At 44.1% G+C, this 24,502-nt stretch overlaps 1 protein-coding gene across 1 annotated transcript in view; it reads right to left on the reverse strand.

The window, feature by feature from the left end:
- The window catches only part of DNAH1 (dynein axonemal heavy chain 1), a 126,979-nt gene that overhangs the window by 67,754 nt on the left and 34,723 nt on the right, over window positions 1–24,502 (reverse strand). Inside the window, exons 19-34 of the mRNA XM_074958318.1 lie at window positions 22,760–22,958; window positions 21,488–21,741; window positions 20,485–20,697; window positions 15,036–15,200; window positions 13,797–13,918; window positions 13,010–13,115; window positions 11,245–11,424; window positions 10,287–10,400; window positions 8,982–9,145; window positions 8,221–8,334; window positions 7,316–7,504; window positions 6,209–6,314; window positions 5,235–5,348; window positions 2,780–2,929; window positions 2,165–2,251; window positions 1,701–1,887 (exon numbers count right to left, since the gene is read on the reverse strand). Coding sequence (XP_074814419.1) covers window positions 1,701–1,887; window positions 2,165–2,251; window positions 2,780–2,929; window positions 5,235–5,348; window positions 6,209–6,314; window positions 7,316–7,504; window positions 8,221–8,334; window positions 8,982–9,145; window positions 10,287–10,400; window positions 11,245–11,424; window positions 13,010–13,115; window positions 13,797–13,918; window positions 15,036–15,200; window positions 20,485–20,697; window positions 21,488–21,741; window positions 22,760–22,958 — 2,464 coding nt within the window. The remainder of the gene's footprint in view (window positions 1–1,700; window positions 1,888–2,164; window positions 2,252–2,779; window positions 2,930–5,234; window positions 5,349–6,208; window positions 6,315–7,315; window positions 7,505–8,220; window positions 8,335–8,981; window positions 9,146–10,286; window positions 10,401–11,244; window positions 11,425–13,009; window positions 13,116–13,796; window positions 13,919–15,035; window positions 15,201–20,484; window positions 20,698–21,487; window positions 21,742–22,759; window positions 22,959–24,502) is intronic.

The following is a 24,502-nucleotide window of genomic DNA, read 5'->3' on the forward strand; positions in this document are numbered from 1 at the left end:
AACCCAGGAACCTATCCTTGCAACAAAGCCCGTTGCCAACTGTGCCCACATATCTATTCAGGGGACACCATCATAGGGCCTAATCACATCAGCCACACTATCAGAGGCTTGTTCACCTGCACATCTACCAATGTGATATATGCCATCATGTGCCAGCAATGCCCTTCTGCCATGTACATTGGTCAAACTGGACAGTCTCTACGTAAAAGAATAAATGGACACAAATCAGATGTCAAGAATTATAACATTCATAAACCAGTCGGAGAACACTTCAATCTCTCTGGTCACTCGATTTCTGATCTAAAAGTGACTATTCTTCAACAAAAAAACTTCGAAAACAGACTTCAACGCTGAATTGGAATTAATTTGCAAATTGGATACAATTAACTTAGGCCTGAATAGAGACTGGGAGTGGTTGAATCATTATACAAAGTAAAACTATTTCCCCTTGTTTATTCCTCCCCCCCACACTGTTCCTCAGACGTTCTTGTTAACTCCTGGAAATGTGCTGGAAATGGCCCACCAAATTATCACTTCAAAAGGTTTTCTCTCCCCCCACCCCACTCTCCTGCTGGTAATAGCTCATCTTAAGTGATCACTCTCCTTATAATGTGTATAGTAAACCTCCATTTTTGCATGGTCTGTGTGTATATAAATCTCCTCACTGTATTTTCCACTTTATGCATCCGATGAAGTGAGCTGTAGCTCACGAAAGCTTATGCTCAAATAAATTGGCTAGTCTCTAAGGTGCCACAAGTACTCCTTTTCTTTTGACCAAGTATTATTATTTTATCAACTACAATTGGTTCATAACATAGCAAAAGCCTCCTGATTGCTTTAGATTGGTTAATAATTAAATCACACAGTGTTTTAATATCATGTGCTGCAAAGAGCAGCAGGAGACACATAAAAGAGCCACTTGGTTCTTGGGAGCCTCAGTCTGAGTATCACTGCATTAGAGTAATTCAGCCCTTATCAATCACCCAATGCCTTAATATCTATATCGTATTTCAATGGCTCATTAAAGAATGATGCATCCAATAACAACAACAGATGACACCACATTCTGTATTGGATCCCTGCATTTCACTGTTTAGCACTGTCCCTGAGTAGCATGGCACTGAATAAAAGGAGCACCTGGTATCATCTGCAGTATTAAGGGGAAACAGCAAAACAATGTAAAAAACAATTGTTTTTAGCCCTTTACTGATCCTTTATAATGTATAAAGATCGTCTCAAATATGTGTTTTGGTTGTATTAACTTTTGACTTTTATTTTGTATTGGAAATATCAGGTCTTGACTTATTCCATTTTTCTGGAGGTCTCTGACAAGTTTTGGAGACATTGAAAATGACACCATAGCTGGAGATTGAAATCCAAGGTGCAGGTCTCCCAGTGCAAGTCAACTTCCTTCACACAGTCATCTAGGGGATGGGAGGGCTGCCACTTGGGCTTTAACCTCCAACTGTGATGTCACTCTCCAAGTCCTCCAAACATTGCTTCAGATCTCTGTGAAAGAGAGGGAAGTCAGGGCCTGATATTTCTGCTGTAACAAGCAGTAAACCATTAGGAAAAAAGTTGATGCAGCTATTTTCACATGCCACAGAGGTGGCAGCACATGCATGTGTGCGCACACACACACACACACACACACGCTTTAGTTCACTTTGTCATTCACCTTAAAGAGCTTTTCCACTTACCCTCAACATCCTTCAGTTTGTCTTTGATGCAGGATTTTCGGATTGCGTCTTCAAGGATGCCATATTCAATAGGCTCCTCTTTGATCTTGGGAAACAAGTCAGAGACAATACCATTGAACAGCTTGAGGTCATCCTGGAGGAACTTGGGTACATTGACATCCCGGATGGCCCTAAGGCAGATCAGCTCCTGCAAAGAATTAAGGACCAATAGTTAAACGAACTCAGCTCCCCTTCCTGCTTCCTTTTGCAAGATGTCCGTCACATCCATCATCCTCAGCCTGGTTTGCCAGGGTCTTCACTACAGAAGTCATGTCTATTTTGTTCTTTGCTTTTTCTCAGGTTGCACCTCTGTAAGCCTTTTAGAATTCTATCTCCCTGGAATTCTTACTGACTGCAGTGACCCCTGCAGTGAATATAGAACAATGTGTGTGGAACCATTATGGATGAAACTAGAGTGTACTTGCTTCATTCATAGTAGGATTCTCTCTCTTTAGGTTGCCAGCAGCTGAGATCACAGTCTTCACAGCTCTCATTCCAAAGTCATAGTGGTCCTGTAGCAGGCATGGAGGAAATGACTAAATTAGACACTAGTGTATCATCCTGGAACAATGAACCTGCAATCTCAATCTATTAGGTAGGGGGAAGGGAGTATTTCCTTGGAACAGCAGCTCTCCCGCCCACATCAGTTTGCTAGAAAAGCTAGAAAAGTCATCTCCTTTAACAGCTAGTCTTATGCCCCAGGAGCATTATCCTGGGTGAGGAGGTAGAGGGTAACTGGATGAAGAGAGATATTAAAAGGAACTGCTGTTGGGCCCAAGGGTCATGCAAGAGCAGCTCTGCACATTCGTGTAAAGTATATGAAACAGCATGAGAGATAGCTGGGCCACAATTGGATGCAAATCAGCATTAAAGAAGAATGAAATGGATGAAGGAGGGCCACAGATGTGGTTGTGAAAGTGGGAAAGAATCGAGGGCCTGTGAAACATTAAGCTACTGTGGAGTCTTGAATTAAGAGAGACACTCCAATACTCCAGGCCCTTCCCATTTTAGAAAAGGCTATATATCAAGAAGTTATGGACCTGGCTGCTGAGCTGTTCCGATGACAGTTTGAATGTAGTGGTGATCTTCTTTGCTAGGACCTTGGCTTCATTGAACCCAAAGGAATAGAGAGAAATCTCTGCAATCATGGAGTAATCTGGAACCATCATAGCCACAGGACGGAAGAGAGCCTGGAATATACAAATCCATTAGGACAGGATGAAGACACCAGTGCTCCCTCCTCCAGCAGGTCTAGACCTGTGTGAATTCTACTCCTGGGCTGCAGCAGGTGCTTTAGAACATAAGAACACAAAAGTAGCCATACTGGATCAGATCAAAGGTCCATCTAGCCCAGTATCCTGTGCCCCAGAGGGAATGAACAGAACAGGTAATCATCAAGTGATCCATGCCCTGTCACCCATTCCCAGCTTCTGTCAAACAGAGGCTAGGGACACCCTCCCTGTCCATCCTGGCTAATAGCCACTGATGGACCTATCCTCCATGAATTTATTGAGTTCTTTTTTTAACACTTTTCTGTGGGATCTGTCCCAGTCTCAGTGTTTACTTACAGATGTGGTTTTTGATATCAAAATGATCCTAGAATCCTACCAAAAGCATCTTCTCTTATCTCTTGTGGCATGGGCATGCCCAGATCACCAACCACCCTGCTACACTGACTGGCAGAAGCACAGCGTTGTCCATTTCTTACAATACTGGATACATTGTTCTGTAAGGAGGACACCATGGTTCGGAATCACACCTCAGTCCATGCTGGCTAAGCTGGGGTGGGTAAGCTGCACAAAAAAGCCACACAAGCTCCCCTTTTCTGGGAGGTCTGCTGGAGATCAGTGCTATTCACATAGAACACAATGGTGGTGGAGGAGAAGGCATAGCCTGGACAGCCGGAGAACAGACTGATTCAGTCCATCTCCCCAGCAGCCTCCACAGGTGGACTCCTATGGATCCCCAACCACAACAGATAGCTGCCCTGTTCCAGTTAAAATCCTGGAGGAGGGCAGCAGCTGCAACAGCTTCTGCCCTCTCTTCGGGTAAATCTCTGGCGGGTCACCAGGTGGGGCAGGGAGGAGCAATTTACAGTATCAGTGACTCTGGCCTCAGACTTTGCACAATCCACAGTTTCACTATTAATAGTGTAAATACCAAGGTGGAGTTCTATTCTGAAAAGGTACAGCATAAAAATGGCATTATGGAGATGCAGGTTTAGTGTTTCTCAATAATACATTGTTATAACTGATTAATTTTTAACTATCTGTGCCACATGCTCACCTGGACCCACAAGCCAGGCCAGGCCACACTCAGCTCAGGTGCAAGCAACAAGAAAACCTGTTTGCTTCTTTCACAGTCATTATGAAGTTTGTAAAGTTAAGGGCCTGTGTTTTCTAAAGAAGGTAGTGATTTTAGGTGCCTCCATTTCTGGGAGCCCAACTTGACATGCCTGATTGGATTTTCAGAGGGCGGGCACTCAGCACACTTAGGAAATCAGGCCCTTTAAGGTGTCTCCAGCTGAGCCCCCAAAATTGCTCGGCTCTTTGGAGAGGGAGATCTGGATGTTTCTAACTACGTTTTATTTTTCTTATTGCATCCACTGTGTGCTGAGTATTTTTCCAGCCATTTCCCCAGCAGGGAAGAGAACAGCCTCAGCAAGCATCTCAGCTTTCATGCTTGCTAAAGGGTGTATGGCATTGTGAGATGGAGCTGTGGGACTGGCTATGCCAGGGCTACTGCAGTGCACATGGCCTCCTGTACACCCTGGCAGAGCACTGGTCCATCAGGAAATAATGCAAACACTCGTGCTCAGGTGGTGCAATTTCACTGGAGGTAGCAAGGAGTCTCCACAACATCTGGGCAATTTGTGTGCCTGGACAAAAGGCATTGTAGCCACAAGACATTGTAATCATGAGCTGTGTCATTCTTTTAAATCCCCTCTAGAGACAGAACCAAGAAGTCAATAAACTGTTCCTGAAACTGCGTTTTCCATGCCAGGCTGCTGCTAAATCCCCAGGTCAGCCCACTCTAAGATGCCTCTTTACTGTATGGAACAGCAGCCACAGGCTTCCCTTATTAAATGTTAGGTATCTCAATCTCTTATATCTTAGTCTGTTCAACTCCTGTGACTTGCCATAATCCCAAGTGGGCAGTTATATCCAACTCTCATCCCTGAGGGTGAGCTACAGAATATATTCATTTTCAGTAATTATCTGGGTAGTTTAGGTCCTTATTTTGCCCCCATCTCCATAGTATCATAGTAATCTTTAATGTATTTATCCTCTCAACATCCCTGAGAGAAAGGGCAGAGCTATTATCCCCATTTTACAGGTGGGGAACTGAGGCACTGAGATACTAAATGATTTGCTCAGGGTCACACAGGAAGACTGTGGCAGAACAGGGAATTGGACCCTAGTCTCCCAAATCAGACTAGCAGACCACAGAACCATCCTCCCTCTCTGTGCTAGTGCAGTGATGATGTTTACTGACCTTTAAGTTATCCGGTAATTCAGTGCGTCCAGCATATCCAGGGTTCATGGTGATGAAGACTGCACAGGATGGGACCAGAGGGATCTCAGCTCCTTCAAACATGAAGCGGTCCACCTAAAAAACCAAAACATGGCCATGTCCAATAAACAAAGGCAGGGACTCTGGAATTAAATAAGAAGATGACAGGATCTTCCTCTGCACCAGAAAAACAACCACTTTCCTCTCTGTATTGAAATTAGCTACTGGGGACAGGTATCGGTCACCCCACTGGTATGAAGCACTAGCTCCAGCACCCATACAGACACTCAGTCTTAGGAGCAGTATTTCTCCTCCTTTTATGAAGAGCCCAGCTCTTACACAGAAGATTTACTGATCACTTACAATATGTCTTTTGCTCATGAAGAGCTTCCAACCCCCAGCTATAAACAGACAGCTGCCTTCACATTTATTCTGTCTGTGAATTGGGGGCAGAATTAATTTGTAGCATGAGGCAAGAAAAAGCCTGAAATCCCTTTTAAGAGAGAGGGGACAGTTTCAGGTGGCAGATAAAGCAGCAGAATTCATTGCAAGCAAGTTTCTAATACTAACCCAATGTCAAGCACTTTGGATCTTAACCTTTATCAGTCTTCCCAGGAGCAGCACAGAGGTAGGCTGTTAGAATTACTGATTGCTGACTCTCCATATGGGACCAAGAATTCAGAGGTGTGTGTGTGTGTGGGTTGCTTTGGAAATATCTGGAGTCCGGATAACACACCGTGAATTCCTGCAATCACTTATGAGCAACCATGCTGGCTTGTACCTAGTCACAATAGTACATCTTCCTTCTTGCATTGCAGTGGAGGTCATCAGGAATGGTAGCACAGTCTCATCTGTGCCACTAAGTGTTCACATTGGCTCTAAGATTAGAACCTAATATAGGACAGAGAAGTAAAGGACAATGTCTAGATTGCCCTTCTCTATTTTTGAAGACTCACCCTTTGCTGCTGGGCCTTCTGAATGGTTGTGATCTGTTGAGCCACTACAGAAAGCACCTCAACGTCAATGCGGTTAAACTCATCAAAGCAAGCCCACGCTCCAGAGCTGATCAGGGAAGGGAAAACCAGAGAAGTGTCAGGAACACAGAGACAGGGAGAAATTCTAGCAGTTCAACCAGCCCAAAGTATCAGTTCTGTGTGTGGGTGGCCATGCGAGAGAGAGGCAGGAAATGAATCCAACAGTTCTCAGCATTGCTGCTAGGATACTACACCATGGTTACCTGGAGAGGTAACCACATGGGCAGCCTGATACAAACACAGCATATGACAGGCCTGCTATTGAAAGGGACATCAACTAAGCCTCTCATTTTGTACCCATAATGTGGGTGCAGCTGGCATAATTTAGACATCTAAGATGCCTGTATTGCATTCCAAGAAGAGAAGTCTGTGCATGAGAGAGATGCTCTCATCATTAGGGATGTTCAAAAAAAGACATAAAACTGCTTGCAAAAACGGTCTGGGAAGGATATTGGAATGCATTAGCTACATGTGTGCAATGCACAATTGGACCAGCTCTGTTTGTTATGCAGAGAACAGGGGGCCAATTCTATAAGGATTCCTTGGGACCCACAACAGGCTCTCCTGGCTACTCAGTCATGGCTAGGGTCAGCAGGTTCTCTTCTGCTGAGGACTGACCCTAGCCGGACATGTAAGATAGTATGCAAAGGGTCAAAGACCTACATTTGAGCTGGTAGCATTTGTAGACAGCTTCAAATGAAAATGGTGCAAAGCATTTTATTTTTGCTTGACAAGAATCCAACTGTTCCTTTATACTGGCACAACAATGCCTCTATCTTTCCTTCCAACAGGCATAAGACTAGCATCCTGCAGCCGTCCCATCACTCATTAGCTTTGGAACCGCAAAGCTCCTAGATTAAAACAATGCAGAAAGGCCCCCTTCATTCTGCCTTAACGCTATGCCACAGCTCCCCTCTCTCCCTTGTGGCTATCGCTCCAAGGCCCCCGTCCAGGGTGCCAGCACCTCCCCCCTCCCGCCCCTTGTAGGGCACAGGTGGCAATTTATTTTTCCCAAACCACTTTTTGCACCTGGCTAGTCCCTTCAGGAATTTTCCCATAGCCATGAAGTCAAGCTGGTCGGAGCAGTTGAACACGACTGTCTGTATAGCTAGAGCTTTCCCCAGATCTTTAGTTGTTTCTGTTTTGCCTGTTCCAGCAGGTCCTGCAGGTGCTCCTCCAAATTTTAGATGCAGGGCTCCAGCAAGTGTCAAGTAGCACCTACAGCAATGAAGAAACCAGTGAGCATTAGGAAGTGTTCCTACTTGGGCTTAAGAACTGTAGATCCCATTTAATTATTTAAGGTGATCTGTTCTATCTATCTGCCTGGCATGATCACTGGAAATCTATCCCATATTATTCAGAGAGCTTTACTTACATATTTAGCAAAGTGTACAGGGATTTAGCTAAGCGGGTTCTGTTAACATTAATGGGAGTTGCAGTACAGTCTTTGTACTTTTGTACAGTCTGATGGAAATTCACTGTCTGTTGGGCTGTCTGTAAGGAGTATGATTACTATAAGAAAGCTAAGTATTATTATTATCGTTACTAGGAAACACACATACTCCATGGTACTGGTTTATCTGTCCAAGGGTGTGTAATCACCAAGAATAGAATGAGCCCTTTGTTATTCAAATGGATTTTTTTATATGTCTCAGAGCAGTTCACTAAGAATCATGCCACAGCATAAATCTTTAACTGGTCGGTGGGAGCATGGATCATTAGGAATTCTGTAGATCCAACGTCAGTAAGGGCCCAATCTACCTCATCTCAAGTAACACCTGGGTATACAAACAGTCCCAAGGCTACTTGTGTAATTAAGTGCTGCTCAGCATGAGTAAACCTGGCAGAGGAAGATCCTAGGTTTAACTCAGAATAAAATCTGTTCACCCAGAACTACTCAGATGCTTAGTTATTATTCTCTGAATAATCTGTACCTGTCAGTGAGGGGTGTGATGACCAGGCGTCCACTGTTTCCCAAATATTCATAGCCATAGATGAATTCAGCATTCACTGCTCGGATGTACAGATCATTCCTTGTCCAGTAGTATCTAATGGTGAGTGAAAATGGAATCTCAAAGACAAACAAGTACTGGCAGGGGTACAATAATAGCAAGAGCTAAAAGGGACACTGTTTGTGACTGATAAAATTCACTGCACTCCAGGCCCTAGGAGACATGTGTCACCTCAGCACTGGGTCAGAGATAATAAGTAATTGCTTTAGGAAGGCAGTGGTGTTGGCTGGAAGGACAATCCTGACTTCTCTGGGTGCCAGGAAACAATTGTAAGCAGGAGGTGCTGTGCAACAGGAATGTCTACGATCCTCACTGGTCAGGACATCTGATGACACTGTCAAGAATCATGCCTCCCCACTGGGCATGGGCAGACCTTTAGACTGTCATGGCACAGTCTAATCCATGTATCACATGCAAGGAGAAAATGCCCCAGAGCCTGGGTCTGTCTTAACGTATCCTGACAGAGGCAGGCATGAGCTGGGTTACAGATAACCAATCGTGATGGTGTAACTGACTGATATACTCCTAAGACATTCAATCCACTTGGCTCTAAGATTAGTCTTAAATAGACACACTATGCAAACACACTTGATTTCCCTCCATGTTACTGATGCTGCCGATAGGTAATGATAATGGATGGTGGCCAGGGAATCCAGACCAGGTCTGATGGCTGTTTCTCTTACCTGAGCTGAGAGATCCACTCAAAATCATTCTCACTCATCACATTCTCCTCAACCAGCTTAGCAGCGACATCCTTGGCATGGACTTCAATCACAATGAGAGCTGACAACACTGTTCGCTGCATCCTTGACAGCTTTCCTCGAACAAGGGCTACCAGATCACTTAGCTGTGCAAGGAAAGGGAAGCTAGTCAGAACTGGCCCTGAACTGCATTCTGACTTCTATTCTCTAACCAACAAGGTACTAAACCAACAGTTCTCAAACTGTGGGACCTCAAAGTGGGTAGGGACCCCATTGTAATGGGGTCGCCAGGGCTGGCTTAGACTTGCTGGGGCATGGGGCTGAAGCCCAAGCCCCACCACCGGGGCTGAAGCTGAAGCCCGAGGGCTTCAGCCCTGGGCACTGGGGCTCAGATTACAGACCCCCTGCTTGGGACTTAAGCCCTTGGGCTTCAGCTTTGCGCCTCCCACCCCCACACCTGGGGGGTGGGGCTCAGGCAGGCTCAGGCTTTGGTCCCACCTCCTGGGGTCATGTAGTCATTTTTGTTGTCAGAAGGGGGTCGCGGTGCAATGAAGTTTGAGAACCCCTGTACTAAACGAGGGCTGAAGGAGGAAAGGAAGGATGGCCCAATAGATAGGGCACTAATTTGGACCATGGGAGACCCAGGTTCAATTCCCTCCTCTGCCAAAGACTTCCTTTGTGACACTAGGCAAGCCACTCAGTCTCTCTCTGCCTCAGTTCCCATCTGTACTATGGGATAATAGCACTGCCCTGCCTCTGAGGGGTATTGTGAGAATAAATACATTTAAGATTGCAAGGCATTCAGATGCTGGGAGGTATCACTGTTCATATAAGATATTGAACTGTGACTTAGGGCAGGGTGTGGGTGCACTGATGAAACACCCCATGGTTACATAGGACCACACCTCCAGAAGGACAGTATCCCATAGTGCCATGCTAGAGCATGACTAAGTTATGGGAATATAGCTCTGATAAGGTCATATGCTTGATGAGTTATGTGCAGGTTAAGAAAACAATGGCAGAACTCTTAGAGATCTCATTTTACTGCATTCAGTATTTTTCCCACTACCTTTGGAGTTCAGTTATTTCACATACTAATGTAACATGCTGTTGAAAACAATTGACCTAACTTTGAAAAATTTCTCTAGATACTGATGCATCAATATCTCAGGTTATGGCTGTTGACTGATTTGAAGTCAGAACTGTTTTACACGTAGAAGGTGATAAAAGACCAGGTCTCTGTGTGGAGAAATCTAAACCTGGTCTGCACTTATTCATCTTTCCTACCTGAGCACTCAGCTGTGGAAACAGTCTGGTGGACAAATCCCCAACCTCCAGGGCCTCAGATACTTCCTTTGTCCAGAAAGTTTGACAGCCAGCAATGGTCACCTGCCCAGGCCACTGCAAGACCCATGAACAACGTGGTGTCTTTAAAAAAAACACACATACATTATATTGGTAATAAGCACTATGAATATGTTTTCTTTCATGATCCCTTGTCTCATGCCCTATGCCTGGAACCTATCCAATTCCATGTCACATATGACAATTTCTACTTAGTTGTCTACCCTATTTTCTCCAGTTGCAATGAAAAAGCTTCCCTAATATGCTGGGCATCCAGACAATGGATGCTTAGGTGCCTTCTCTGCAACAGATCATTGGGCTATGCAAGATGTGGAGAACTGCCAAAGGCAGGTGAAGACTGGGAATCCATGGGAACCAGCAGAACAAGCTTCCAATCCTACAGTGAATTCCAGTTTATTGGAGCATCAGATTCCTAGAGTGTAATAATGCCTGAGATTTCTGATGCCCCATCTCTTTTTACTTTCCTTTCTCCCAACCACCAACTAAAGTATGATCTTGATTGTCTACCTGCGTCCATAGAAACATATGGCTGAGATTCATCCTTGGTGTACATCAATTGGCCTCAGGAATTAATCTGGCCCTATGTTACCACTACCATCTCTTTGCACTGTGTGATGGACCCAAGTACTGGAGGAGAAGATAAAAAGAGTGAGCCCTATCCCAAGGAGGGAGCAGAACAGAGCAAGGAGTAGAAATGGAATCATATAGCAGGGTCAAAGGCTACACTATAAAAACTGTAGGGAGTAAGAAAAACAATTCTGCTGGCTGTCATCGATGACCACTTCCTCTTGAGACAGGACATGCCAAATGCCACCTGTTGAACTCCACCTGTATTTGCAGGTGAAGAGCCGAAGAACAGCATGGGGTGTAAGACTCTCACATGTGGATAAACCCTGATCGATCTTTCAATATTGTCCCGCACGCTGGCCTTCATAGATTTCTCGACTTCCAGCAGCCAGTCCTCCACATTGCCAGTGGGATAAATGGGGAAAAACAGCTTCACTTCCTCCCCTTCTGCAGAGTACATGTGCGTGATCTGTAGGTCCTCCTGGAAGAGCAGCTAATGGGGGAATCACAGCACGATATTAGTGGAGAGTTTCCCTTCTATCCCTGCCTTCCTATCAACATAGGTCAAGACACAAGGAATTGAGACATTGTTTCAATATGAATATGTGTAATATTTTTGTCCTACTGACAGTAAAACGGCTGTGCCTCCAGGTCTACAGCAAAAATAACCACACAGGACCAGACTGCTGTGTAGCTCCATTCAGGTCAATAGAGCTACATTGATTTAGGCTACTTATAGATCTGCCCACAATTTGGTTGTGGTTACTGATAATAAACGTACTACACATGTGCAAAATCAACATGTCTCTCCATGAAGTGAAAGAGGATTTTATGACAAAATGGGGCCCAACTTCATCTCTGGTATAACTTGAATGAAGTGAAACAAATTACATATGGGATGAATTCATCTCATTGCATGGCTAGGAATCAGTAAATCCTTTTTACTGTCAATTCTGTTCTTCCACTGTCCCCAGAGTTAAGAATAAAAGTGTAAGGACCTGATGCAAAGCTCAAAGAAGTCAATGGAAGTCTGTCTAATGATTCCAAGGGGCTTTGCATCAGACCCCCAACTAAGCTTCCTTTCCACTTATTCCCAGGCTAGTGACTATCAGATGTATTTTTAGCGCTGGTGTGAGATGTGGGATTGATAGTCCTGGAGTTTGAAGTCTTCTACTACAGTGGTTCCCAACCAGGGCCACATGTACCCCTGGGGGTACTCAAAGGTCTTCCAGGGGTAGATCAACTCATCTAGATATTTGCCTAATTCTACAACACGCTACATAAAAAAGCACTAATGAAGTCAGTACAATCTAAAATTTCATACACAATGATTTGTCTATACTGCTCTGTATACTATACACTGAAATGTGCATACAATATTTATATTCCAACTGATTTATTTTATAATTATGTGTTAAAAATGAGAAAGTCAGCAATTTTTTAGTAATAGTGTGCTGTGTAGTTTTATGTCTGGTTTTGTAAGTTTTTAAGTGAGGTGAAACTTGGGGTACACAAGACAAATCAGACATTTGAAAGGGGTACAGTATTCTGGAAAGGTCGAGAGATATTGTTCTAGAAATAATAAAACAGGCAAATCAGCTGTGTAAGCTTCCCCCATATGACCGGGCTAGTGAGCTTCAACCCTGATTTAGGTGGGACACCCAGGACCAAGAGGGTAATTCAACTTCTGTGGCCCGTTCAGTTCTTGGCATCTCCTGAGACTACCAACAAGGCGACCAGCTGTGGTGGTGGTGGTGTGGATATGTCTCCACCGAGAATGTTGGAGATGCGTTTTAATGATAATCACAACTGAGGAAAAGTGTAGAATTTAAAACTATCTGCAACCTTACTGCAGTTTAGAAGAGAACAAAGCCAGTTCAACTCTTCTCTTTCACATGGAGATGTAGAGGCTATTTGAAAGAATCCAGGTGCTGTCTTCACAAGGCAGCGAGCCTGTGTCCTACCCTACTCCTCCCCTTACTACAATGCTTGAGAATTGCTCTACATTTCCATAATACGTGACTCCCAACATCAAGACATGCCTGCTAGCCCCAGAGGAAATAGCTTGCTTTACCTACCCGTGCAATATTCTCAAAGCACTTGCGGAGGTGAGGCTGTACAGCAGTGGGGTCCTTTGTCTGAGACAGTATCTCCAGCAATTCATCATCCGAAAGGAAGTAGAACCTGAAAACAGAGACAGAGCTAGCAGCTGATTTTGGTCTATGCTCTGTGGTTTGGTGCTCAGTCCTGGCCATACTGGGCAACAGTCCTGAGATTTTGGTGAGAGCAACTGAGGTGGTCTTCAAGATATCCTGCTGGTCAGCATCCATTATTTGCATTGGTGCAGAAGAGCAGTGACCATAGTCCAGTTAAATGAGAGTCTCTCTGCCACAAAACGGCCTGACTCTCTGATGTGCTTCCCCTGGAGCAGTCATTTATACCAGTATAGAGTGGGTGTAAAACAACAGCCAATATGAATGGCAGTATTTTACTCCCATTTTGTACTGCAATCAACACTACTCTAGATGTAGATCTAAAAAGAATAAGGCCCAGAGTATTTAATTTCCCCTCATTTCCCTTCATCCCCCCCTTCCTCATGATGATATTTAAAGGTGCAGGCGTGTGGTGATGCTATCAGACTACCCCTGCCTCAACCCTGGTCCATGACACGTTGTCACTTCCACACAGTCTGCCCTATTTTTCCCTCCATCGAAAGGAAGCAGCCTCCTTGAGACCTGCAAACTCATGAGAGTTCCATGAGATTGTGCTTTGGATGAGAAAGAATGATGCACTTGTTCCCGGGAGCCGTAATCAGAGTGATTCTCTGACTTCACACCTAAGAATGGCCTTCAGTCTTCGGATTACCTGGGGAAAGAGCCTCTCTTGGTTTCTAGGTATTCACTCAGCCCCTTCTGCACAAGGTCAAGTAGCTGATTACATTTCCGAAGGCTCTCCAGCAGCCTGGGATCGGGACACAGGGAAATCACCTGGAAAGAACATGAACATCAAAAAAAGCATCAGTATATTAAGTCCTAGTCCAAGTTCAATAACCACATTGGAGGCAAGTTGGCTACAGAGAGATATTATTGCTGGGCTCAAAGAGACTCATTCACAGGAGTTTTTTCACATGGCTCTATAGAGACACGAGCTTTGTGGGGGAGGAGAGGCAGTTACATTCAGAGATAAGACAAATCGACATTTATGGATTTGTCCAGATACCAGACAGTGGTGATCAACATTCAGACACTGAATACAGACAATGACAGTCTCTGTGGAGGAAAGGGCCGGGCAGCAGGAGAGTGCAGAATGGTGGTACCAGCATCAGAGGAATGGGGCTGAGGAGGCAGAGTGTGGGGTGAGGGGAGGAAGCCAGGTGGTGGGTGGAAGTGAAAGTGGGAATCAGGCACCAGGAGGTGGGTGGTGGGATAGAGCCAGGTCATGCTGCGAAAGCACCTGACAGAATTAGCCCGCGGAACAAGTCACGAGATGCCCTATTTGTAAGGACCCAAAGCAAATTAAAGGCTGTGGCTCTGCTGTATAGGAAGGTAGGGGAAAACAACGGACTTTGCGCCCCACTGCATACCGTGGGGCAGATCTCAGGTGCAGGTCTCTGCAGCTCACCCTTGATGGGGAGGTGGAAATGTGGGCAAGTTACTAAAGTGCCAGAGCCGTGGCTAGTGGCTCAGCACACAGTTTAGAAACACCTCGGCCTCTGTAAACAGCATTTTAAAAGAAGAATCTTAGCAAGCTTCCCTGACCAAGGGTATTATTCATGCAGTGCCATACCTGTACATGGTGCTTTTACAGACAAGTATAGAAAAAGGGGACAAATGTAGCTTTGGAATAAGTGTGCACAATTGCAGATAAGTCACTATCGCTGAATCTGTTTCTAACAGGACTGAATTTGGCCCATGGTCTCTACCTTGAGGAGTCTGCAATCTAAGCAGGTGAACAAAGAATGCAAGAGGGAAAAAAAGGATTTAATTGTAATTTATACTCAAGATGCTAAGATAGTAATACCCAGGCAAAGATGTGTGCATGCAGTATACAAGTGTGCACATGCAAACATACACACACACGCCATGTGAGCACACACAGCCTCACCTCTCTGTTCTCATTAGCATTCTTCATGATCTTCCTCCAGGTTCTATCCATGGTTTGGTAGCGTTTGCTTTCTACTGGCAGCTGTCTATTGATGTCCTCTGAGCTAAAGATGGGCTCCAGGTATAGCCAAGAGCGCTGGCATGTCAGCCACTCCTCTAGGACATCCTGGTGGGAAGTCATGTAATCAGGTCAAGAGGCCTACTGCAATAAGTACAGTTCCTAAAACAGTTCCTTTCTACATGCCCTGGGCTCAGATTGGAAATAAGAGAGGTGATCTTCTCCTAAAACGTCACCCACAATATTAAAATCCACCCAGAGCAGCGGGTTGTTTCTACTAAAATAATTACCTATTATTTCATTGCTAACAACGTTGACATTTAAATTCTTATTAACAGGCACCACTGGGATGAATGTGGGTGGTTCACATCTGTACATAGGCCCTATCCTTCTCCCACTGAAGTAAATATTAAAACAGCCACAGACTTAACGGTGCAGCATTAAGCTGCTAGAGCTATTCCTTCCGTCTGCCTGTAGATCACAGGACAACATCAGGTCACATTAAGGGCTTGTCTAAATTGTGGGGTAATGTGCCTTATGGGGTGTGATTTCAAGAGCACACTAATGTCTTGTGTATTAATTGGTCTGTGCAGACCTTGCTGGTGTGCACTAAAGATTCCCTAGTCTGCTTTAACAAAGTGCTGTTTCAAACAGTACTATGTTAAGGCACGCCAGGGAACCTTTACTGCATACCAGCAGGGGCTACACGGACCAATTAATGTGCAACACAGTGCACTTTAGAAATCAAATCCCCATGGGGTGCATTGCTGCTCCAGAGAGACTAATTTGTTAGTCTCTAAGGTGCCACAAGTCCTCCTTTTCTTTTTGCGGATACAGACTAACACGGCTGCTACTCTGAAACTAGTCCTAAGGTGGTTATCTTTGCAACAGGAAGTGCAAAGTTTCTACTATGTTTTAAGATGAAAGCTTAAATGCTGCAGAATCTGATGTGGCTGCCAGAGAAGTGCTGGCACACAGTTCCTGCCAATAACAGCTCAGTCTAACCTTGTCCACACAATGCTCAATGAAAACTTCAATTAAGAACATTTCAAATCAAATATTTGGGTAAATTCCAAGTCTTTAAGATAAGAAAATACACAGGAAATACTGCCTGAAAGGGATTCAGAACACGGTGTTCAAGAACCAGCTAAGACATGGAAATAACATCTCATTGTTCAGTGTTCATTTACTTCATGTTCCAAGCTCCATAGAATCCTGCAAAGCTTTGTAGAGTGTCCCTAGGATGTGACATGCTTTCAGCTGCTGGCAACATATACTGAAGGTTGCGTCCACACGAAGATTTTCTTAAATTCTCCTTGTGCTTTTCTGGCACCAAGACAGCCCCTCCAACTCTAGCAATGGTGCACCTGCTACTGTGGACCGGATACTGCTGGTTTTATTACTTACTGTGTCAGCCAACCCTGATCAGAGCAGCTGTCAACGACACAGTGATAAGAATGCCTGAATCTGACCCACAGCAGTGCTCCTGCCATCGCTAGCACTGGAGGAGCTGCACCGGGGTTGGGGAGAGAACATGCTGAATGCAGCCTCAGGGGCAAACAGAGGGACAAAAATTATAAAGAACTGATTAAACATAGATGCAGTCAAACTCTGTTTTTTCCTCAGCTGTGTGGCAGGAAAAAAATGCCATCTTATATTGAGGTTAAAGAACCACATATTAACCCAGGCAGATTCTTAAATTAAAACATGGTCCTGTCCATACAGGCAACAATAAGTCATGTTATAACATGATTTAGTCACAACCATGTTTGTCGGCCACATTTAAACATGGGTTATTTTTAGTTTAGACAGGGCCTGTTTACTGCCTCTTCGCTGGACCATCTCCTACTGCTGATCTCTCAAACAAAGCCATTCTTCAGGAAGATGGCAGCCTTCAGGAAGAAGCTCCTAAGTGTTATGTGACTTGGGTTTTAACACTAAGAAACTTCACCCTGGGGTCTTCCAGAGCACCAAGCTGAACACAATGGAACGTATGCTAAACAATGTATTCACTCTGGAAAAATCAGTTGTGTTTGTAATAACCATTTGTTCATCCTAACTAAATCCTCCATGTATATAAGAGGAGGAGCAAGCGAATGCAACCTGATGACTTGCTGAGAGCGTGAATACATCAAGAGCAGCAGTGCCAGCCACACCCTGACAGAAGCTTCCACAGGTATAAAGAGCAAGGGTCATTTCCTTACAACCCCTTTGGAGGGGATCTGCAGAAGAGCCAGCACTGGCTGAACTCTGCTCCCATTAGAAGAGTTAAACCAAGACTGAGCACTTTTGAAAATACCATGCCTCGTGGTAATTTAGGAAGAAGGAAAATATTGAGTTAAGGGAACTACGGAAAAAACAATGGGCCAGCCTGTGCCAGACTTGCTCACAGTGATTAGCACCGTATGCCATATATAACCCTATGGAAATCAATGAGACTTCATGGCGCAAGGCACTGCTCAGTGTGAGTAAGAGTGGCATAGTTTGGGCCTGTAGGCCTGATCTAGCTCCCATGGAAATCAGTGGCCAAACTCCCATTAACTTCAGTGATGCAGTGATGCATTATATGAGCAGCTGGACAAAGTAGCTACTTAAAGACAGGAGGGCCCCAATCTTTAATTTAAAAAAAAAATTTAGCAAAGTGTTTTAGCCAGGTTAAAAACAGAAAAGCACAGCACAGGGGCCTGATCTTCAGAAGTGCTGAGCACTCAACTTCGCTGGCAGCTGATCTCTCAGGTTCACTTTACTCACTGTTCTTCATATTGCATGGGCAGACAGGTGTATAATTAAGTGTCTTTTCTATAAAGACAGGCCAAAGAGGCTTCTGTGAGCACTCACAAAGTTATACATAAAATAAATGTGTAGATGAAGTTGAAACCCACTAAATATGAGATTTTAAAGTCATTTAAGGGATTTGGATACCCAATTCCAATTAAAATTACTAGGAATTCAGTGGCCAAATCTCCTAGGCTGAGATTTTCAAAGCTGCCTAAGTGTTAAAGGAGGATTTCCCCTTTTGGCTTTGGTTGTGATCCCATCAATAAGGAAATCTTTTATTATTCCCATGGATAGAATCCCACAGTAATTCTCATGGAATTTACCATGTATTTTTAATGTGTAGATGGTCTTTAAATAGTCTAAAGCAACCCCAATTAAGTATAGTCCATACTGTGACACTGGCAGACAAAATGCCAGCTCTTGCCAAGGCTGTAGGCCTCAGCTGAGCATTGAAAAATTCATCCCTGGAAACCAGTGCAGTGTATGTTAGTATGGTTAAGATGGGTATTGGATATATAACAGTGGCTTTAGACTTTACAAAATGCTTGGAAGTTGCTACATGTATTAATCCTACTTATAATGAGCTGTCGCTCACGAAAGCTTATGCTCAAATAAATTTGTTCGTCTCTAAGGTGCCACAAGTACTCCTTTTCTTTTTGCGAATACAGACTAACATGGCTGCTACTCTGAAACTTATAATGTCTGTTTCCCATGCTATAAGGTAATACTTAAGTGTTTGCTATAGAGCTGTGAAATGTTTGTTCTGAACTATGTATATCACCAAATAAGAAACTTTACCTAGTGCTAAATCCCTATGAAAGGTATTACCTCTTGCCCATCAGGAAGGGCTATCAAACCTAAATGGGCCATTGTGGAATGTCACAATACAAAGACTTTGCTAAATCATCCTTGCACGGGCTACGTGCAAAAGAACTTGTCCCATCAGCTTGAATTCTGGAAGAAGGAAATAAAGATATCTGATGTGAAAATTTTTCATCTCTGCTGTTTGGACTCTCACAGGGCTGGAGCTAGGAAACCGAAGCAGACATCCCCAGAGTCAACCTGGGTTAGCCCCAAAAGACATTCAGTGTGACAGATTGCTACATCTCTGTCACCTTTTAAAACGCTAGACAGTAACTCATTTCTGTATGTGTTTGCCTGCTTTAACCTGTAAATAATTCTCTCATTTCTTTTTTCTAGTTAAGAATTCCTTGATTAGTTTACTATAGGATTGGCTACAGACATTGTCTTTGGTGTGAGATCTGAGGTACAAATTGACCTGGGGGTAAGTGACTGGTCTTTTGGGACTGGAAGCAACCTGAATTTTATGTGATCTTTGGTGTATTGGCAACCAACTATCACTAAGTCCAATCTTGACACCCAGGCAAGCTGCCTGGAATGCCCAAGAGGACTGTCAGTGACTCTATGGTAAGACTTTATAGTGCGTCAGGAGTTCACATTTGTTACTGGGTTGATGAACTCTAATGATAAGACATACAATCTGTTTGGGGTGTCTGCTCTGCTTTTTGATAGTCTGCCCTGAGGTTGACACTCAGTTGTGAAACACTCCAGCCAATGTGACAAGTACATCTGGTAATAACTAAGTCGATCAACCCTTAGATCCACTCAATTCTAAAAGGCCATCTCCCTCATTCTCAGGACTTCAGAGACTGTTTTTGCTACATCAGAGAAAGGAGAAATACATGGAGAAGTTTTGCTATCCTGGCAGAAATATCAGTGCAATCATTCTGTGGAGCCCTGTACCTTTAGTGACAGGAATAAATGGCATAAAGGAAGAACAGCAGCCAGGGACAAACATACACACAGTGTCACAGCCAAAATACACACTAACACACAATATATATATATAGCCAGATTCCCACATCACCTGCTTCCATAGGGTCAATGGTGCCTTTGTGTGTCCTTTTTAGCCAAGTACAGCAGGTTTGACAACCCTTTGCCCAATTACACATGGGCAGGTAAGCTCCCATAAGTAAAATGAAATAATTATAAACAACAAACAACAATGCTGCTACTTCTAGAATTTACAAAGCACTCTACAAACATTAGCTAATTAGGATTTTTTTCCTGCTCCCATCTACAACTAACATCAAGTAGAGTGTGATCCCTGTTAGGTGCTCAGCATTCTCTTCTACCCTGGAACCAGCAAAGTACTTAAGAATGTGCCTAACTTTAAGCATGTATGTAGACCATTAAAGTCCAGTGGAACTATTCATATGCTAATAAAAGTTAAGCATGTGCTTTAAGTGCTTTGCAGGATCAGGACAAGAATGCATAGCACCTTGCAGAATCAAGCCCTTAACATGAAGTTTGACTATGGTAGGGCCTGAATATCACTAGGCAAAGTGCTAACTACTATGCAAGTCAATAGAACTATTCACTGTGAGAGGAACTACACCCAGGGTAGAATCTTCCTCCCATTGAAGGGCAGAAGAATTATGAGAGCCCCCTGACGCCCTGAGCACAGATGTGCCGTGAATAACTACACAGCACCAAGCTCCTTAGTTGCAACTGCATATTCTTTCTATTCAAACAGAGTTGAAAAGCCCCAATCCCTCCCTTGACCACATGGCAGCAGGTGGGAAATTGGTACCTGTGTCATCTTCAGCTTGGTTTCCCAGGTGTTCATCCTGTCTTCAAAGGGTTTCTTGAATGGTGAGAAGGACATGCTTTGAGTCATGACAATATGATCATCTAGGAGCTGCGAAGCTTCGTCAGGGCTCTTCAGAATGAAGGTTTCTGTCTCTTTATAGGGCAGTACATTAAACAGGATGGAGACCCATTCGCTCTCCATCTTATCAAGTGCCTGGGAAATGAGGAGAAGCAATTTAACCTTAGGTCTCAGTACAGGGATATTGCATAATGCTTTCCTCCATTTACATGTCTCTCAAACACCATCGTTTAAAAAACTAGGTGAATGTTCGTTCCTGTGGAAGGTGCTGGTTTCCACACTGGAAACTACAGCCATCTATTTAATCCACAGAACATTCAGCAGCAGCACAAATTTCCTCTGCCCCATCCAAAGAGCCTCAACCCTTTCCTCAAGGACCATCTTCAAGGAAGAGAAACTTCATTTCCATGCCCACTGATGCCATGGCACCTCCACTGAGTCTGGCAGTACAGCGCCATTAGAGACCGTGGTAATGTTGGCTTTTGCAGTATGGATATCTGCCCACTGGGAAGTGGGCTGAGCTCACAAACCCATTTCACAGAAGAAAAAGTGACTTTCAGTCCTGACCATCTTAGGCCCTATTTGAACTGGGGACGTGAAGATGAAAGACGATATCTATATAACCAATGACTCCACTGAGCCATCCAGTCCCCTCCCCTGTTTTCATACACACACTGTATGGTAGCTGATTCACCATACCAATGTCTAATCTCCCTGACACAGATACAGAGGATTAGTCCAGACATGCGAGGATGCCAAGATTCTCAGCTGCATTCTGCTTTTCTCTGGGATTTCTGTAACACTCAGAGAGAATTTTAATGCTCATGAAACATAGAGTTGTCATAAGGAAAGCTTCCATCTAGAGACAACTTTGGGGCATGAACTATGACACTGAAAGGAAACCCTCATTAGATGCTCTCCTCACATTCTCAATGGAGAACTCCTTGCCCGCTATCTCAGCTACTTTGGCAATGCTGTCAATGTGATCCAGCAGCTTCATCTCCAGACAGCGAGAAAATGTCAGATTGGCCTTAGGCTTAACGTTGATGTTGATCTCCTTGGAAAGCATCTCCCAGTGCCGGTTCCGCATGCCAGGATTGCGCAGGCCCTGAATCAGGGGGATATATGGTCTGAATTCTTCAATCCCGCCCCGGATTTCCACAGCTACATCCTGGCATGCTTAAAGAAGTAGGGAAAAAAACCCAAAAAAGATAACATCAGCAACAATGAGATGATGGGTGGAGGATGCTGCTTCATATAGAGCTGGATTCTGCACAGTGCAGGTGAGCGGTGCTGTGCTTTCTGACAATGTAAAAAGCGAACAGCAGGACAGGGAGCATTGGTGAACCCAAGCTTGCATTAATGAAGATGCTGCCTCATAGCAGGAATAAGGCCAAAAAGGGAGGAGCATAGTCAAGTGCCATATTTGCATATTGGAAACCACACGTCTCCTCAGACACATCTATTCACTGCCCACACCCTGCACTTTTCTAGCACCTTTAGAGTAAGGCAGCAAGCATGCAAAGGCCATGAAATTTAGTAGTACTTCCATCTAGTATGTCAATTACATCTAGGGCTTAACTTTAATTGCAGCCAAGTGTGGCCTCTGGTTGCACTTGCATCGGAAGTGCAACAACCTTGCACTCCCTGCTATGTGTCACACAAGGACTGGCAGACTGATGGCCTTAGTGGATATTGTACTATATCCTGGAGGAGCAGTGGAATGAAAAGATCAAAAGCAGGTATTCTTATTGCTTCCACTTATCATGAGTCATATTCACTCACACATCCACTCACCACCTCCTCCACTGGGGATGATTCACTGGATTGTTCAGGAGAGAGATCAAGTTTAAAAGGATGAATCAAAATCTCCCACTGCAGGATATATTTTACTCTAACCCAACTGGAAGATGGTTTTAGAACTACTTCAGAAGACTGGTGGATGCATCTTTGGGAATCCTGGACTGGGACATGGGGAAGTTTACCTACAAATTTAAATCTCTTTTAATTTTTTTTGGGGGTGGGGGCATTTACTTGAAGCAGTTTTACACAAATCTGCAGGGCTGCATATGACCACCCAAGCTCACTTCACACAGAACACATGTGGGATAAACTGCTGAATCACAGGAATGAGGTTTTCACGACACTCCTCATAGCCTTGTGTGCTGGGGTGCACAAACCAAACTCTACCAGTTACCTGGGACATCCTTGAACTGCTTCACACACTTGTGCATGGTCTTAAAGGATTCATTGACATTCTTCTCTAGCTGTTCAGCATCAATTGCAGAGAGGGGGTCATTCATCCAGCTCTCAGACCAGCGTATCCAGTCTGATGCTGTGGTCCAAAGATCCCAGTATGGCTGGAATTCCTTAACCATCCTGGACAGTTTATCATACTTTGTGAAAAAAAAAAAAGAGTTTTAATGAACAATGGGCATATTTTCCTCTAACAGTGGCTCATATTTTTCAGAACCATGTGGCCCTGGCAAAAAGGCACAATCCCACCTGGAGCTCCTGAGTAAGCAAGGGGAACGAACATGGTCCAATATCCTTTAAGATGATTTATTTGGCTCCCCTCTACACTGCTAGCCAGAGCAGACAGGCACAGGGCCACTTCCAGCTTGCTCCCTCTCAGGGGACTTACAACCCTGGGGATGCTTGGAGGGCGCAGACCCTGTGGTCTCCCAAGGCACAACCTAGCCCTTACTAATCAGTCATGAAACAAAACAGAATTGTGGAATAGAGACAGGACAAACACAGAAAAGCAAAGGCCCTCTGGGCCAAATTCAACCTCACATACACGGGCACAATTCCATTTAACTGCAATCCAAGTTAAAACCATGACTTATTTATTCCTATGACATTTAGTGCCAACTTCTCAAAGGAGGGAGCATCAGGCATGCCGCCCAAAATGCATACATTCGAGTTGCACCTGCAGAAGTCCATATCCGTGCATGCAAACACTTAGTCTGATGAGCAGTTAGCTGATTTTCATTTGCAAATGCTCTGTCGCATCAGTAATATGAGATTTTTTGTGGATGCAATGGACCCATACACATCTTGAGGATGTACCTGTTAAGGACCTAAGTTGCAACTGTAGATGTAACAGTAAAGAAAAAATTCACACTAAGCTATTGAAAGTTAAGATACAGAAAATTATTAGAGAAAATAATTCTACTCAATAGCCATAAATGAAAGAGAGAGAGAAAATGTGCATGAGCATTTATGAGTAGCTAGAGCCACTAATGTTTGTGACTAAAATTATTTTCTTAAGACAACACGCTGCCTTCCAAATTCACTTTTCTGTACATGTGACTATAAACCACTAGTGACATAAGTAATTACAGCCAGTCATGCCCATGTTCTGTGTGGTTTCAGAGTAGCAGCCGTGTTAGTCTGTATCCGCAAAAAGAAAAGGAGTACTTGTGGCACCTTAGCGACTAACAAATTTATTTGAGCATAAGCTTTCGTGAGCTACAGCTCACTTCATCGGATGCATTCAGTGGATATTCTGTGCAGTAACTCTCCAACAGTAATGAATGTAACTAATTGCTACTTCATGAGCGTTACCATCTTTATGATCCAGGAGCCAAGCTTCCCATACACCTGACTACCACTGCCCTATGAACTCTTGATCCAGGAGCATGGATAGATAGAGCTCTGCTACAGAAGTGGCTATTAAATGTCCTATGAACTTGCTCACCCTTCCATGTCTTCTTGGGCCACCTCTTCCACAGCACAGAAGAGATGAGCAGAGAGCATTGGAATGGAGTGACCATCAGAATGGATCGCTGGTCCTCTCTAATTAACATAAGAACTGATGCATAAGCCAGAATGGTAAATTAAATCATTTCTTTCCTTCTCTCACAATTGGGATGTTATTACCTAGGGGATTTATTTTATTGCATTGCAGTAGCACCCAAAGGCCCCAGTCAGGACC

The sequence above is a fragment of the Natator depressus genome, chromosome 7 (assembly GCF_965152275.1).
Source record: "Natator depressus isolate rNatDep1 chromosome 7, rNatDep2.hap1, whole genome shotgun sequence".
Classification (NCBI taxonomy): Eukaryota; Metazoa; Chordata; order Testudines; family Cheloniidae; genus Natator; species Natator depressus.